Source organism: Zeus faber (assembly GCF_960531495.2).
Source record: "Zeus faber genome assembly, chromosome: 21".
Taxonomy (NCBI): domain Eukaryota; kingdom Metazoa; phylum Chordata; class Actinopteri; order Zeiformes; family Zeidae; genus Zeus; species Zeus faber.
Window position 1 is genome coordinate 14517287 of NC_137208.1, and position 17563 is coordinate 14534849.

General features: G+C 43.7%; 1 protein-coding gene across 1 annotated transcript in view; it reads left to right on the plus strand.

Annotated features, from left to right (window-relative positions):
- Nucleotides 1-17563, plus strand: part of pcloa (piccolo presynaptic cytomatrix protein a) — a gene marked incomplete at both ends in the record, with an annotated part of 59166 nt that overhangs the window by 24905 nt on the left and 16698 nt on the right. The window contains 8 exons of the mRNA XM_080022787.1: nucleotides 1-49; nucleotides 2365-6490; nucleotides 6843-8368; nucleotides 10092-12162; nucleotides 13579-13626; nucleotides 14190-14272; nucleotides 14752-14827; nucleotides 15827-15952. The exon at nucleotides 1-49 is cut by the window's left edge and continues 155 nt beyond it. Of these exons, the coding sequence (XP_079878913.1) occupies nucleotides 1-49; nucleotides 2365-6490; nucleotides 6843-8368; nucleotides 10092-12162; nucleotides 13579-13626; nucleotides 14190-14272; nucleotides 14752-14827; nucleotides 15827-15952 (8105 nt within the window). The remainder of the gene's footprint in view (nucleotides 50-2364; nucleotides 6491-6842; nucleotides 8369-10091; nucleotides 12163-13578; nucleotides 13627-14189; nucleotides 14273-14751; nucleotides 14828-15826; nucleotides 15953-17563) is intronic.

Genomic DNA, 17563 nt, shown 5'->3' on the forward strand with positions numbered 1-17563 from the left:
ACCCCTGGTAGAAACACCAGCAGCAACCTTCCAACCTCCTCAGACAAAGGTAGAGCACAAACCCACTCCAACACCTGATAGTAGACCAACACCACCTGTGAATGATGACCCTGTGGCCCCTACTTCTGAAAGTAGCCCTCAGAGTAAACCACAGTCACAAGCATTAGGATCTGTGTGTGAGCCTCAACCTCCATCTGAGATAGTATCTATCAACACTGAGGTGGACAGTGGGTCACAGCCATTAGACATCTCAACAGAAGTCATGGATGAGAATTCAGCTCTTTCAGCCACTATTGGCAAAGCTGAGGTCCTTAAACCAATGGAGTCCGAGCTAGAACAAGCACTGGAGCCACCAAGAGAGGAAGAGCCGATTGAACAGACTGTGAGATCTGATGGTAATGATATAGAACCCAATGCATATGAAGCAGAAGTGACAACAATTGATAATGCAATCCAATCACCCTCAGTTGAGAATAAAGTTTCTGTTGAGCTTTTAAGTACTGAAAGTAAGGTTCTAGAGAAAATGGCTGAAGGGGAGAATATAACTGAAGAGAATGCAGCTCATGAGAAATTAACCAAAGAGGTGCTTTTTATGGAGAAGGAAACAAAGGACAAATTAGTTGAAGAGAAGCCTCTTGAGGAGAAATTGGCTGTCAGTGAGGCAGTTGAAGAGAATCAAGCTCAGGTAAAAGCAGTAGAGGAGATGGCTGTTGAAGGAAATGCAGCTCAGGCGAAATCAGACCAGATGAACACTGATGAGGAGAAGGCAGCTGAGGTAAAGAAAACTGTGTGCAAAGCTGATGAGGAGAGGGCTGTTAAGGAAGAAGAGGTTGAGAAGACAACTGAAAAGGTGACAGCTGAGGAAAAAAGTCTTGATGATAAAGATTTTGATAAAGAGCCAGTATTAGCTACAGCAACTCCAGTTACTGAGCTGGAGAGGGACGGTTATGTGATAGATGCAGAGAATAAAGAACTACAAACAACAGCAGAGCAAAGTCTACATTCATTACAGACCGCCCCAGTTACTGAAAAATCTCCTGAAGAAGAGAAACAGACATGTAATGAGCTAAAACCAAAATCACAAATGGGTCAAGCCCCAGCTGAAGAAATCATGGTAGACACGGTCTCATTGACAGAGAAGGCTAAGGAGAAAGAAAATCCAATAGCCAAAGAAGATTGTGTAGAACAACCAATGCAGGAAGAGGAAAAGCAGCCAACTGTAGATACAATGGATGAGTTAGGGGCTAAACCAGGAGATAAAATTGTAATAAACATTTCTGAGTCGGTTCCTCTGGATTTCAGCGGTAATGAGCAAGATAAGGTCAATGCCAAAGAGAGTAGAGATGCAGAGATCCTGTCCTCTTCATCTGTAGTGGTTGAGGCACAAGGCCCGGATAATGTATGTCAAGAGAAACTCGTGCAGAATGAGAACGAAGTTGGAAACTATGGGAAACAAAGCACAGAGGAAAACGAAGAAGACAAAAAGAGTTACTGCCAAGCAGTCAGTGGTGAGAAACAGCCTGAGGAAGATGTGGCCGACAAAGAGAAGGAAGGGAAATCGGATGGTGTCTCGGAGATTACTCTGTCAGACAAAGAGAAACAAGTTGAGTCAAAACCTGTTGTCAGTGACAAACAGGAGCCTATTTCAGTCACAGAGAAGAACATAGAGTCTGACAAGGAAGGTGCAGAGGAGAGAGAGGCAATAGGGAACACAATATCCAAGGACAATAAAGCACCTAGGATGGCTCCTGAAGCTGAAAACATGTCAATAGCTCCTGTCCCAGTAGCTGAACCTGACATCCTGTTAGCAGTAGTTAGTGAGCAGCATAAAGGAGAAGACCAAAAGGAAGAGAATGCTGAGACTGAAGCGGTGGCAGAGGTGACTGTATTATGTAGCACAAGTAGTGGTCTGGTGGTCTAGTGGATACGTTCAAATGGCTAGATAGTGCCCCCATAAACATTTATTCAACTTGTGATAATAATATCCACAATATAAATATGTTCCGACGAACATATTTTCAAGTGTATACTATTTGTATTGAATTGTATACACTTGTATACTACACTTGTATGTTAACATGGCAGAATATAAATCCAATCCACTGGGATGCAAGCCATGAATGAAACAGCTCTTGACCAGACCTTACTCTTGTTTTATTCATTCAAATTGTTAAAACATTGTACAAATGGTTTTACTTTTACTTTTGATTAGATACATTTGCAAAAGCTAACTTCATTTAGATTTTGTCAACCATATATTTACCATTCCCTCATGATACTGCACTGTGGCTGCAATATGATTGTTTGTTTCAAATGTATAAAGTCAAGTTTAATCAATTCATAATCTATTTTTCTTTCAAACAGACTAAAGAACTGAAGGAAACTCTGAAGGAGCCTGGATACAAAGAAATTGCTGCCAAGGAGAGTAGCCCCACCAGCCCATCAGACTTGGCTAAGTTGGAGAGCACAGTCCTTCCTATTCTAGAGGCACAACAAGCCAGTACAGAACAAAATGATAATGAGGGCACACTAACAGACTCACTGAAGATCAGACGTAAGCTTGAAGTGCTCCCTCTCTCACCTGAGTCCCCCAGCTCTGAAGATGACAGAGACCTTTCTGAGAAGAAGGACACCTACAGTACCCCAAAGAAAAAACTCCTTGTGCCCATAGATGTTAGAGCTGACTCGTTAGATGACAGCAGTGAGAGTTTTGGAAAAGAAAGCCCCATGTCTGGAGACGATGAGGACTTAATTCGAAAACAGATCATGGAAATGAGTGAAAATGAGGATGCATCTCCATCTGATGAGGAAAACATAATCCGTCGAAAGATCAGAGAGGAGGAAAATAAAAGACTTCAGCAAGACAAAAGAGAATCTATGGAGAGGAGCACATCTGGAATGTCCAGGCGACTCATCAAGAAGAACACTATCAGCCCAGATGAAGAAGAAAACCAACTACATTCCTCATTGGATAAATCCAATGAGACAGAGAAAGAGGTTGGATCTGAAACCAAACAAGGAGAAACTGACAGCGGGATTGCTGTACGTAAATTCAGAACTATTGAGCTCAATACAACAAGCACCCCAATGCGGGTATCTACTGATGATGGCGAGCTTGAAATGGAGAGCCTCACCGATTCACCAGATGACCGGTCCAGAGGTGAGGGATCATCCAGCTTGCACGCATCTAGCTTCACTCCAGGGACATCGCCAACATCCCTCTCCTCTTTGGATGAGGATAGTGATAGTAGTAGCCCAAGCCATATCCGCTCTGGTGAGGGGAAACAACATAGGAAAGCCAAACACAGACAACCTGGTCAAGTGTTGCCCACCATTGAGGACTCCTCAGAGGAAGAAGAGTTGCGCGAGGAAGAGGAGCTACTAAGAGAGCAAGAGAAACAGAAGGGATCGGGAAAGAAATCCAAGAAAGACAAAGAAGAGATTCGAGCCCAGAGGAGGAGAGAGCGCCCAAAGACACCACCAAGCAACCTCTCCCCTATTGAAGATGCCTCACCAACAGAAGAATTGAGGCAAGAGGCAGAAATGGAGGAGATCAGGCGCTCTTCCTGCTCTGATTTCTCTCCCAGCATTGAATCAGAGCCCGAAGGCTTTGAAATCCATGCGTCAAAGATTGCAGCTGTCCAGAAAACATATAAGCTCCCTATGTCAGTATCCCTTCACTCCCCAACTGATGACCAAAATGATGAAAAATCACTCAAAAAATCTCTCAAATCTGCTGATGAGGCCTATGAAGAGATAATGTTAAAGGCTAAGTCTCCAACAATTGCTCAGGAGGAAATTAAACCAGCAAAAGACTCCCTTTATGGAGGCATGCTGATCGAGGATTATGCCTATGAATCCCTTATCGATAGTGCAAAAATTGAGCTGGATGAGCAAGAGAAAATTGTTGTTCCTGTTCAGCCCAAAAAGCTGAGATCACCAGATGAAGTTTATGAAGACATGGTGAAGAAGCGAATGGAATTTAGACAACTGGAGAAAGAATATCAAAAGATGCAGCCAGTAACTATCACAACAAAACCGGAAATTGTTTTGCAACCTGCTGAGAATAACATCTCTAATAGCAGTCAAGTAACACTAGGCAAGGATGGGAAACCATTGCTGGATGCCGAGGCTGCCTATGAAGAACTCATGAGGAAGGTTCTTACTCCTGGGACCAGTCCTACTCAACTGGAGCCAGAGCTTGGTGGTACAGCATCTAGAAGAGCTCTCCATCCAATTCCAGACTTAAGGGTGACACAATGTTCTTCTGGAGAATTGTCCTCAGATGAGGAGACGAGTGGGGTTAAAAAGGAAGAGGAGAAAGTGGATTTGTCTGACACACAATCAGTAACCTCAACTGCAGAAACTGAGCCTTTATCAGTTGTTTGTGAAATTGCTCCATTATCCACATCAGATCAGCCACCCCAGGTCACAACTGAGGCATCCCAAATAGAAATTGTAGACTTGTCCAATGCAACCCCAAAACCACCAACTCTTGTAGTGGCTAGTGTATCACCCTTTCCCACTGTTCCCCAGTACACACCCACTGTGGCTAGCATAGTATCAACAGCCCCACCAGTGCCCCCTAAGCCAAACATCCTTCGCAGGGCTAACTCTCAGGAAAAAACTGATTCATCTGTCCCATCAACTACGCCTCCTCCCACTCCACCAAAACCCACGGTTTTTCCTCGGAAGCCCCCAGTTCCACTTCCACCTCAAGCTTCAGCCACCCCTATTCGGCAAGAGCCAGTAGCTTCAACTACAGGCCAAACAGCATCTGTAAGACAAACAGTGGCGCCAACATACAAGCCTCACGTTCCCCCTCCAGTTCCCCCAAAGCCATCCATTTCACCTGGGGTTGGCCATACTCCTAGACCTGCGGATGCTGTCAAACCACCAATTGCACCAAAACCCAGCTCCCAACCTCCTTCACCAGCTCATGCCCCACATTCACCAAGACCCACTATACTTGCCACAGGCACTGCAGATGTAGCCCTCAATCTGAGTCCCACTTGTGAAAACAAGCAGTTTCACCCCTCTCCAAAGTCACCATCTTCACCAAGATATGCCAGCAATCTTCGTGACACATATGTTGTCATTACACTGCCATCTCAGCCCAATTCTCCAGTGGAGGGTGTCTTAACACAAGCACCTTCTAGTCCTTGTCCAGCCTCTCCTTCAAGACATGCTCATTCCCAAAGTGATCAACCACTGACCCAACCTCAGGCATATTTACAGCAACAACCACCCCCTTCAAAAACAACTAGGACACCCTTGGCATACACACGAGTTACTGAGTCCATAGAAAATCAGGAGATTTGCGGCCCAGAAAAGCATGTGTCCAGTTCATGTCATATTATTGAGGCTATATCTGCCTCAGCCCAACCACCGGTGGTTATGCCCAATCTTGTTTCTCAGGTGGTCACAACAGAAGTCCAAAGAACTACCGTCTCGGTTGTTCATGAAAGGGCACCACCCCCAATGCCAGCTCCGAGAGCCAATGGTGTACCAGTCTCGATGGAGAAACCTAAACCCCAACCACCAGCACAGAATGGACAGACATATCAACCTGGCGAGGTGGTAGATCTTAGGACCATGAGAGTAGACCCAGAGTCTAACATGAAAGGCATAGACCTGACTGCTGGCCCAGAGTCAAGACATCAGTCCTTTGCAACGGAACTCAATGGGCGACAGAACAGTGCAGTGCAGTCATCTGTTGTCAACCTCAGTGCTGAATCATCAACTGTTTCTATAGTTACTGATAGCATCACCATTGTGACCTGTGCCGCCACAATCCAGCGTTATGACATTGCGGAGAGCTCTACATCTTCCGCACCTCTTCAACTAACCAAAAACAAAGCATTTGAACCTGTGTCTCAAATTATCTATCGACCAATTGATTCCCAGCCTTCTACCAGTTCCAATGTTGAAATTCCAATCAATCTCTCAGTTGGATCAAGCACTGGTGGTGGAATGTTCCAGGCCACCCCTGTCACCATGGCCCCCACTCCGGCAACAAGTTATACAGCTAATGGATTGGCCACTGGCACAGCTACAGTTGCAGGAGCTGTGGACCTAAGCACTACCAAACCGTTCAACACTGTGGTTTCAGTAGATACTGTTTCCTCAGATGTTGTCACAGCAGTAATTACAGAAGATGATGGCAAACCTGTGGATCTGACTGCCGGGAAAAGGGCTGTATGTTGTGATGTTGTATACAAACTACCATTTGCAGGGAGCTGCACTTCTCAGCAGCCCACCACCCCTTTGCCTGAAGACCGTTTTGGATATCGAGATGACCATTATCAGTATGACCGCTCGCCCTTTGGTATGAGAGGTTTTGGTGGAATTAAACCATCAATGTCTGACACGAACCTGGCAGAAGCCGGGCTTTTCTTCTACAAGAGCAAGAACAGCTATAATTTTAATGGCACCACAGATGGTGCAGTAGATCTTACCTCAACAAAGATTTCTGACGCAGGTCAGTGCTGTGACATTGCAGACCTCTCACTCAAATGTCACTTTGAACTTCTTTCTCTGATTCATGGCTAATTCATTTGGAATCTTTTGTTTTTATTTTTGTATATTTAATTTCCTCTCCTGATTTGCATGGACATGGAACTACATTTTTTTGGGTCTTCCATGATGATATTTTTGCACGTGTCTGCATGCTGTTGCACATTGTTTGGGCCTGTTGCACTTGAAGCTTTTTCATTTTATTTTTCATTTTTTGCACTCTTTTATGATTTGGATAAGCACCAGCATGCCATCTACTCCAACTATAAGGTTGTCTACATTATTTGGGCTCTATTAATATTTTTGACTTTTGACAGGTGAAGCAGTGGACTACTCCAAAAAAGGGGCATATGCAACAATGACAATTCCACCATACTCCCAGGCCATCGTCACGAGTACTGCTGGTACAATATTTGGCACGAACAGTGTCCTGAGGTCATCAAATGGAGTGGTCTACTCTTCTGTTGCAGCACCAATCCCATCTACATATGCCATCACCACCCAACCTGGCTCCATCTTTAGCACTACATACAACACTCTCTCTGGAATGCACACCAGTGACACCATGCCTTCTCTGTCCAGTCTCCAGAGTTTGCCACTTACACGTTCCCATAGCTTCATCTCCATCACATCAGTAGGGGAGAAAGGAGATGCCCCTCTCAACTTGGAGGTTTCCAAGGAGAGTACTTCTGCTGTTGATGCTGTTTCAACGGCAATGACCTCACTGACCCTGGACACCTATACCGATGCATCTCTGGAGGCCATAGCGGCTTCCCTTGAGGCTCTGTCGTCACCCATGGTCCCTGGGGATGGCCAATATCAGGCAGAACGTGAGAGACTGGAGATGGAGAAGCTCAAGCAACAGCGCCTGGCTGAGGAACTGGAGTGGGAGCGCCAGGAGATTCAACGTTTCCGCGAGCAGGAGCAGTTGCTTGTCCAGAAGGAGCTGGAGGAGTTGCAGGCCATGAAGCAGCACATTCTTACTCAGCAAGAAGAGGAGAGACAGGCTCACCTCATGATGCAAAAAGAGACCTATGCCCAACAGCAGCAGCAACTGGAACAGATTCAGAGACTGCAAGAGCAGCTTCGCTTGCAGTTGGAAGAACAAAAGCTTCGTCAGATGTACCCAGGTGGCGACATACCCGGGCATGGCCCACAAGAGGCAATTGTTATCGGTCCTGATGGCACTGTACTGTCTCGAAAGATCACAGACAGTGGATGCCAGACGGATGAAGAAGATGATGCAGTCAGCAAAGCTTACACAGCGGGTAGGAAAAAGAGGAGTGCTAAAAAAAGTGTTGATAGCTGCGTGCAGACTGATGATGAGGATCAAGATGAGTGGGAAGCTCAGACTCGGGGCCGACGAAGTAGGCCTCGCACTGCAAGGGGAGATAGAAGTGGGCAGTCAGAGATGTCTCTTCAAGCTCACACAGAAATCTCTATACAGACTGACACCGAAGGGAACATAAGAATGGACACACGGATGGAGCTGTCAGACTCAGAGAGGACCTCACCAAAGAAACGCCCCAACCCCATAGAAATAGGCCCGTCTCCCAACCTCAAACCTGACTCTTCCACCCTTCAGGCCCCTCCCAAATCTCCCAAAGTACTCTACTCCCCTATATCTCCCTGTATATCCCCTAGTAAATCCCTTGAGTTTGTGTCCTATGAGAAGTCACTGGGTGATACAAGCCCCCAAAAACTGAGAGGGGGTGCTGATCCATGTAAAGGCTCTCCAGCAAGCCCGAGGGGACAAAAGGGTATGCAGAGATCCATGTCGGACCCTAAGCCCATGAGCCCGACAGGAGAGGAAAGGGCATCATCTGGTACACAGTATGGTGAAGGTGTCAGTGTGAGTATCATAAATAGAACAGAAAAAACACATGCAATATTTAAACTGCTTGTGTATCATTATATCCTAATATTATGATACACAAGCAGTTTAAATATTGTGGCTAAAACTCTAGGTTTGAGATAGGAGATGAGTGTCTTATTTGTATTTTTTTCTATTAGAAACTTTGTACTTTGGTCTGACATAATAAATGTGCTTGTTAAAAGAGACATGCATACAAATTTTGGTCATTTAAGTAAAATTAGCCAATTCCCCTCTATGTTACACACAACTTCAGCTGCATTCTGTGACATATTTTGTTTCCTATCCTTCAAATCATTATCTAATGTAGATATACTGGTAGCATCGTGATTAATTAGGCAATGTGATACAACCTTCTTTTGAGCCATGTTTATGAAGACATTTGTGAAGTCAGGGAGCTGACATCAGCTCGTCGCAGATTTATTTATATCGTCATCTGCCCCATCCAATCCGCTGTATGTTTCTCTAAACAAAACCAATAAAAAAAACGTGGTTTTTTTTTATCATAGAGGTATTTATTTTATCTTATTTTATTTTATTTTATTTTATTTTATTTTCTGACGTTTACACGAAACAAAAATCCCCGGGTGTGAGTGTCCCAGTGCCTCGCGGTGTGGTGTCCGTGTCCCACAAGCTTGGAGAACGGAAACCAAAGTCGGAACAAACTTTTAAATGAAGCATTGTAGTCTGGGTGAAGATTCAGCAACTGGATTGCTTATTTCTCGTGTCAAATTGGTTTAGAAACAGATTCTGGTGGACTGATAAGGTGAAATAAGTGAAAATTACGGAGTAAGTACAACGAAACCCGGAAGCGATGCTCAAACCCCATTGGCTCACAGAACTCGTGGCCTCGGAAGGGTGGCTCCTCCCACTGAAAAAGCCCGTTTTCAGACGGGGGATTGGACGCATGTTAGAACGTCTAGAATGCATAATCTGTGTTTTTTCCGGCAAAGAATTTCAAAAACATATTAACTTGTGTATAAAGAAGCACAATAGGTCCACTTTAATCATTGTTGTACTTCTGATTCGTAATCTTTTATCAGACAGCATTTAAAGAAAAGTATTAACTCAATCAAATTTCATTTCATTTTGGCCTCTAGACATAGAGGTAAAATATGAAAAGATATTTGTAGGTTATGCATGCTCACTCTTTTAGCATTTTCCCGATGAGGTATGGAAGTCAGTTTTCCACCTGGGCGATTCATTGCTGAGAACTTTGTATATACATAAAAGACTGGGGTGGGGGGCTGAATTTGCAGGAAAGTATTGAGCTGTCAGAGATCCAGGGAGGCTTAATATGAATTAATTACTTTGGTTTGAGGGAAACCACTGGTTTTACTCAGTGACCAGTGAGTAAAAAAGCATTCACAGGAATATTTACCGACAACAAATTATATTATACAAAAATGTTCTAACCACATGTACTGTATATTATTTATGATTTACAATCAAGGCATAGAGACAATAGAAGTTAAATATTTTTATTTGATCAGATGAATACAATATATCTCCCTGCTTGATTTAACCTATTTAATAGCATTCAGAAAATGTAATTTTTCAAGTTCTTTAACTGCTATTCTTCTTATTCTTCTTCTGCTATTCATCAACGTGACTCATCCCTCCTTCAAAGTACTGTGTTTTATAATCACCACCACCATTCTCCCCTCAGTCGTATCTCTTTTTTTCTTCTCCCCACTTACAGACTAAAGGCTCAGGTGGCACACCAACAGGCACGCAAAAGAAGGTGAAGCGGACTCTTCCCAATCCACCTTCAGAGGATGAGTCGACTACCAGTGGGCAGGCAGCATACAGCACTGGCTCCGCCCGTCGAAGAATGTGCCGGAATTCTAACATGGCACGTGCCAAGATACTGCAAGACATTGACCGCGAACTGGATCTTGTGGAGCGTGAGTCCTCGAAGCTCCGGAAAAAGCAGGCAGAACTAGATGAAGAGGAAAAAGAGATTGATGCCAAGCTCAGGTACCTGGAGATGGGCATTAATCGTAGAAAAGACGCCCTGCTGAAAGAGAGGGAAAAAAGGGAAAGGGCATATTTGCAGAGTGTGGCTGAGGACAGGGACTACATGTCAGATAGCGAGGTTAGTAACATTCGTGACACAAGAGGCGGCTGTGGAGCGGGAGAAGACGAAGAAATTGGTGGTCATGGTCTCGAGCGTCCAAGGACAGCACCACAGTCTGAACTAGATGACTTTGTCCCACCACAGACAAAACATGAGTATGGGAAATACTCTCAGTATCAGTACCCCCAAAGCCAGCATTACCAACAGTCTCTCTACCAGACACCCCAGTCCTATCCGTCTCAATCAATCTACTCATCCGTGCCATCACTGACTAGTTCACAGCAGCAGAGCTACCACCAAATGCTCCTGCTCCAACAGAAAGCTGCCAGACAAGCAGCCCTCCTTTCAGAGCTAGATGCTACAAAATATGACATCATTAGCCGCCAGCCCGACCCATCATCATCTGCCTACCTAGGAGTGAAATATGACAAATATGGCAACCATCTTGACCTCAGAGCCTTGGAAAGTGGAAGTATCGCAAGCAGTCCCATGTCAACTGTTTCTGATTCCTATTACACAGACGTGGACCACCACACACCCCGCAGTTACATGCTGTTGGAAGATGCTGCAGAATTAGCCAAGGGATCTACAGGCTTATCTTCATCCTATAGTCTGGCAGAGAGGGAACTAGCTAAGGCGGAGAAACTACTGCGGAGAAGTGCTGCAGATCTTGGGTCTACTGACTACCTTGGTTCCACCTCCAGACTCCATACCTATGGAAAAACTCCAGATGAGGAGGACTCCATGGAGGAGCCCTATGAACTAAAGCTCCTGAAGCAGCAGCTGAAGCAGGAGTTCAGGAGAAGTACCACAGGGACAGAAAGCTTGGAACAACTGACAGGTCTCTCGCATCATTACTATACACCGAGCTCTGGCATCTCCAGTTATTCCCAAAGACAATACCCCAAGGCAGAGAAATACAGTATCAGTAGGCTTACTTTAGAGAAGCAGGCAGCGAAGCAACTCCCTGCATCCATGCTATACCAGAAACACAAGACACCGCTGATGGATCCTAAGATCTCCACCAAGTATTCATCTATCACAGACAGCAGAGGTTTGGAAACGGACTATACCAATTATCTAGGTTCTACCAGTGGATCCCCAAGATCAAGCCGACTCATGCAGGATGAGATTACCTTTGGCCTACGAAAGAATATTGCAGAACAGCAAAAATACCTAGGCTCCACCTTAGGCGCCAACTTAGCTGGGTCACTTAACCTAGGCCAGAGTTTGGGCCTGGACTCTGCATATCCTAGTGGCAGCCGCTCTAGGCCCTCATCCAGGCCGACCTCTTGCTATGGCCTGGATTTATCCATCAAAAGAGACCCTTCTAGTTCTTCCCTGAGGCTTAAAGGGGATGGTGAAGCATCTGGAGATGGGTCAAGTTACCAAACGCCTTCAGGCCGCACTAAACCCACCAGCCTGCCCATTGTGCAAAGTGGACGAGGCCGAATTCCCATCGTAGCCCAAAATTCAGAGGAGGAGAGTCCACTGAGTCCGGTGGGACAGCCCATGGGCATGGCTAGGGCATCGGCAGGACCACTGCCACCCATCTCTGCTGATTCCCGGGACCAGTTTGGCTCATGCCTCTCTTTACAGGATTCCCCACAACAACATATCAGAGAGGAGCCAACCAGAGGTAGAGGGTATGCTCTGCTGGATGACCTTCAGGGCACTGTGTCGGATAGTGAAGGTAAAAAACAGCCTTGTCATGTCACCACCTTTTTGGGACTGCTTGGACATAGTGCTTCTTGCATGCACTCTGTCTTAATTCTACTGGTTGCTAGGCAGTGTGTCTCTCTCTATTGTCTGCATGTGTCTGTTTGTTCGTCTTTCCATTACAGGTTTGAAGTCATGTCTGTATATCTTCCGATTAAACTTTGAGTTTGGTGTTTTTACTTTATGTGCTGCTTGAATATGTACGGGCATGCTCTGTGTTTTGTCTGCATTCCAGTCATTTCACTCGGTTCGATCATTGCATGAGATTGTGATGTTCTCCTACAGCTCTGTAGGTGCCGTTTGTCTTTGTCGGAATATCCCTCTTGCAGCAGCCTGTTCTTCTTAAGAGCATGCTGTCACCTCTAGGCACTGTAACACTTGGAAATCTACTGTAGCTAACTGTAGCTGTCCTTTGTTTCTTGAAGAACATTTCAATAGCAACGACAGCGAAATAACCCCCCCTTTAAACTTGTCGTTTTTTCTCAAGGAACGTTGTTATAAAGTGCCTCTGCAACTTACAAAGTATATAATATTGGCACAGTTTTTTGTTGCTGTTTCAAAGTAATGTAATAAGGAATTTATATATATCAATAAAAACATATCTTTGGAGATTAGATCTGTAATATAAACAGAAGATGTGTTTTTTAGAAATCAAACTTTGTAATTGTTATTTAGATTGGCAATCATATTTTCAGGCAGCATCTACGTATGTGTGTTATGTAAAACTGGGTACAATGACGTTCAAAACTGTCAGATACCAACGGAGAACACTCGCATGTCGTGAAGATCCACGTGTTTTGTTTCCAAATGCATGTCAGTGGACTGCAATTATATGCATAATAAATATAAAATGCTGAACTTGCATGCCTTTGTATGAATATATTATGGATAATAATATTTCTGTCCTATGAGATTGGTACATGTTAGTACCTGAAACAAATACAGCATAGTATTGAATTGCTGGTCATGAATTCCAAGCAACTATATTCATTATTACAAAGCTAAAATATCCCATTTAAGTACAATATTAGTGCTTATTTCCCAAATAATGATTGTCAAGAAGAAAGCAATTCCCCATCATTGCATATTTTTCCATAAATAATATTCTACATGTTTTATACAATTTTCATGCCAAAACAACTTAGAACTGTGAAGAGTTTTTAGCTTTGGAGACAAGAGGATTCAACATTTGTCACTTTTTCGCAATAAGATCCAGGCTCCCGTGAAGACGGCACAGTTGCTCTTCTAGCTGGGGAGAAAACCCAAAACAAACGAAGCAAATTGAAACAGTTCTGAGTTGTTTTAAATGCACAATTATTACATGATGACGTCTTACGTGGGTGGTGATATGGGACCCAGTGTAATGTGATGTGAATCCATTTGCCTCCAGCCCTAAGCGAGTCCCTGCTGGCTTTGAACAGAGACGATGCGACCAATGGTAGAGTATTTGTTCAATTCTCCAATTATCCTTAAATTGACATGATGACATGATTACCTACGTTAGAAGTCAAAGGAACACCTCCTAGAAAGGACGAGTTCTGAGGAATGAATGACATTTTGTGAATATAAAAGTGAATATATATTTATTATTTATATTATTATTTATAATAATATATATATTATATACAGTTTATAACGTGATGTTCTGAAGGTGCATGTACTGTACATCCATTATGATTGACTGAACAGAAATTGGAGGCTAATGAGAAATATGAAATTTATGTGTACTGTATAATATGTGCCCAATATTTTGTAGGATCACATTTATTACAGTATTTATAATCTAATTGTATTTTTAACACTTCATTTGCCATAACCTCTTCCCCTTTGATGAGAGGGTAAGATATTAAGCCAAATACTGTTACACCTAAATATTTCATTCCCAACAGAAAACAAAAACTGCATTTATTTACTAACTGCCTGAAAAAAAAAAAAAACAAAGGGGAAAAATATGGATTCTTAGAATGGGTTTGAAATGATAATGGTGTTTGATTCCTGAAGCTTACCACCTGAAAAGAGAAGAGACTGACTGGTTTGACAAACCTAGAGACGGACGGTTGGAGAATGGACAAGAAAGGAGACAGGTAACACTGGAGCGCACACACACACACACACACACACACACTCACACACTCACACACACACACCACAATGTGGAACTTAGATATGCATGGCGGCTTAATACAGTGCACACAACAATACAGTGGTTCTAAACCGGTGGTTTAGAATGTTTACGTCCACTTATTCAAAAATCGAAATATATTTTTGGGAGTATACAGAATTTCCAATGGTGTGCCTTTATTTTGAAAACGCCATTTTCAAATGCACTATTACTGCACTATTCATTTTGTGAATAACATTAGAAAGGTTTTGAATCCGTGAAGTAATGACTAATAAAAGGGAAAATCTGGATCCCGAGGCCAGACGAGTGCAGAACACTGATCTAGGTGTAGTGTGCACACTTGGGTATAGGCAGTGGAAATGGCGCGCTCAGAAGGTACGCAACTGATAAGATTGGTTTGTGTTGTATTCATACCTTTTGAACGCCGTGTCTGTGCCACAGGGAAAAGGCCCGTATTACCCCTTCCCTCACCTTCGAGTCAAACTGCAGAGGGATCCCAAAGATCGCAGTGTCTCAGGTAAAGATGCCGCCAACGACTGAATTTCATTGTATCACACACGGCTCCATCAAAGTAATGATCTGCAAGTTTGTATGACTCATACCGTAATGCATACAGTAATGCATGCTCAGTGCTTTACATTACTTTTAAGGATGCTTACGAATCATTATATATAGTTGAAATTATAAATTGTCCTTCAGTCTTATCTGAATAAAAATTCCATAAAACAGATCAGCGATTTTCAACCTGTGGGCTGTGGCCCCTCAGTGGTCCACGAGGGTGCTGCAAATGGTGCCGCCAAATCAACGGCAAACATCTTTGAGATTCCCCAAGTGGTTGTGAGTCCGACAAACAAAAATGTATATTTATTGGGAGAACTCGGGAGGCCTACACTACAGCGATGATTAGTAGTCCAAATGTTAAGGAACTGCCAAGGCTCATCTGCCAACGCAGCGGTGCGTCGTACCCCTCCTCCGGGCCTGACAGAGGCAGACATTTCATTTCCTCCCTCTTTTGTTGATTTGGCCCTTCTCCACGCTCATCAGTCATTGCCATGCTCAAAATGGCGTATCCTTCACGCACTGGATTATCTTATGCAATTAGCAAGCGGCCCACAAAGGCGGCATTTTGTTTCCGAGGGCCGGGTGCCGAACTGACTCATGTTGTCTGAACCGTTCTGTTCTCTACCCTGTAAATCGCGGTGAAGCGCTCGACGAGAGGAGGTTGGTTCTGCGTCTGCAAGGCCCCCGGGCCTGTTAACTGGATTATCCAGCAAAGGTTACGTAGACGATGCTACGGGGGTTCCGGATATTCGCTTTCTTTCCCTCTTTCCTCTATGTCATCGATCTTTGGGGTTTGAATATGTGTGTGTGCGTGTGTGTGTGTGTGTGTGTGTGAGGGAGAGGAAGGCGAAGGTGTGAGCCATTGGGATGATGCCCGTGTTAGAGACCACACCCCATGAGGTGTCAGGTGAGTTTCTCTTCCCTGCCTCAGCTGCCGTTTCTCCCGACCCACCAGGGAATGGACTGGGGATCCGGGTGGTCGGGGGGAAAGAGGTGCCGGGAAGCCACGGCGACATCGGCGCCTACGTGGCCAAAGTCCTGCCTGGCGGAGCTGCAGAGCAAACCGGCAAGATTCTCGAGGGTAAGAGGCCACTCGCAACAACGATGAGAATTCTTTCTAATCATCCTAATACACACACAAACACACACACACACACACACACATACAGATTAGATAAGCTAGTCTATGAAGTTCAGAAAATTGCATTACTTTGCTGTGATGGAGCCTAATATACTGTATATGGGTAGGAACTCCTCACTAGGAATGCATTTATTTAAAATAAGTGCATGAGTTACTTATTTGTATTCTCTTAATACTATTAACTGACATAGAAATAAAGATCGTATGAGAATTTCTCAATATATCCAGTTTTTCTGGCTTTTTTTCTGCTTTATTTTCTAACGCCTTTAAACAGTGATTATCTGCCTTTTAAGCACACAGCGATTGAGAGACGGTCAGAAACGTACTCAGGGTCGGTCGTGAGCGCGGGATGCGCTGGTGACTGCTGACAGAAATAGAAGCTAATTTACATCTAGTTTTATCACCGCCCAGCGATCGGCCATGACTCACATCCACTCATGAAAAATTTAAGAAAGAAAAAAAGGCAAATCTCACAGGAAGTCACCCTGCGGTGCTTTTATAAAATGAAGACATTGTGTTACACCCAATTGCTAGATCCACTGAATTTGAATCCAATGACACCATCACCATTTTACACCGTTTTATTTTCATATCAACCTATAAGTATGCAGGTTATATTATATTATCTGTTAATATTTATGTTATTGATGAATTAATATTCATTTTATATACATTATATGGGTATAATATACCCATATAATGTATATCAAATTAATATTAATTAACTAATTAATTAATTAACACTGCATATTATGCGGTGTATGCAGTGTACATATATATTTATATATATATATATATATATATATATATATATATATATATATATATACACAGTATATACAGTATACCGTATAAACTTATATTTCCATTCAGAGGTGAGGCTTACAACTGTTATTTATTTCGGACAGATAAACAGCCTGTGAACCACCTCTCACTGTCACTCCTTTATGAAAGAAAGAGCTTTGTGGCTTCTCACCAGCACCACATTTCATGAGTTTTATTGATTTAATGAAAAGGGAGACTGGGTACGGTTAACCTCCATGAGGTGCTTGTTATTTCCATCGGTCGTACTTTATGGATCATCACGGTTCCTTCTCCTCCGTTACTCAGCCGCCACGGGGGCCGTTAAGGGCCGAGGTGAATTAACAAAGCTGTGGCTCCAGTTCTTTTTTTCCTCCCCTGCGGCCGCCGCTCTGGAGATCCTTGTGTGGCCAGACAAAAAACAAAACAAAAAAAAAACAACAAAAAAAACAAACCCAGTCTAAGTGGGAGCATAGAGAGCTATCCGCACCCCCCGCCCCCACCCTGTGGTAGACGTGTGGGTGCTTGGGATGCGTGGGCGAAGCTTTCAGTCCCACTTGTCATCCTGTGTCCTTCCTTTTGCTCCTCCTGACATGCAAAAACACTGTTCCCACCTCTTTATTTTGTCTTTTTCTACCTGCCTTCTAAAGGTAAACTCTGGTATTTCTTAAGCCAAACCTTTGGTGTCAACCCGAGTGATTGTCATCAGAATATTTCAGATTGATTCAGTATTGAGAGAAAAGCTTCAGG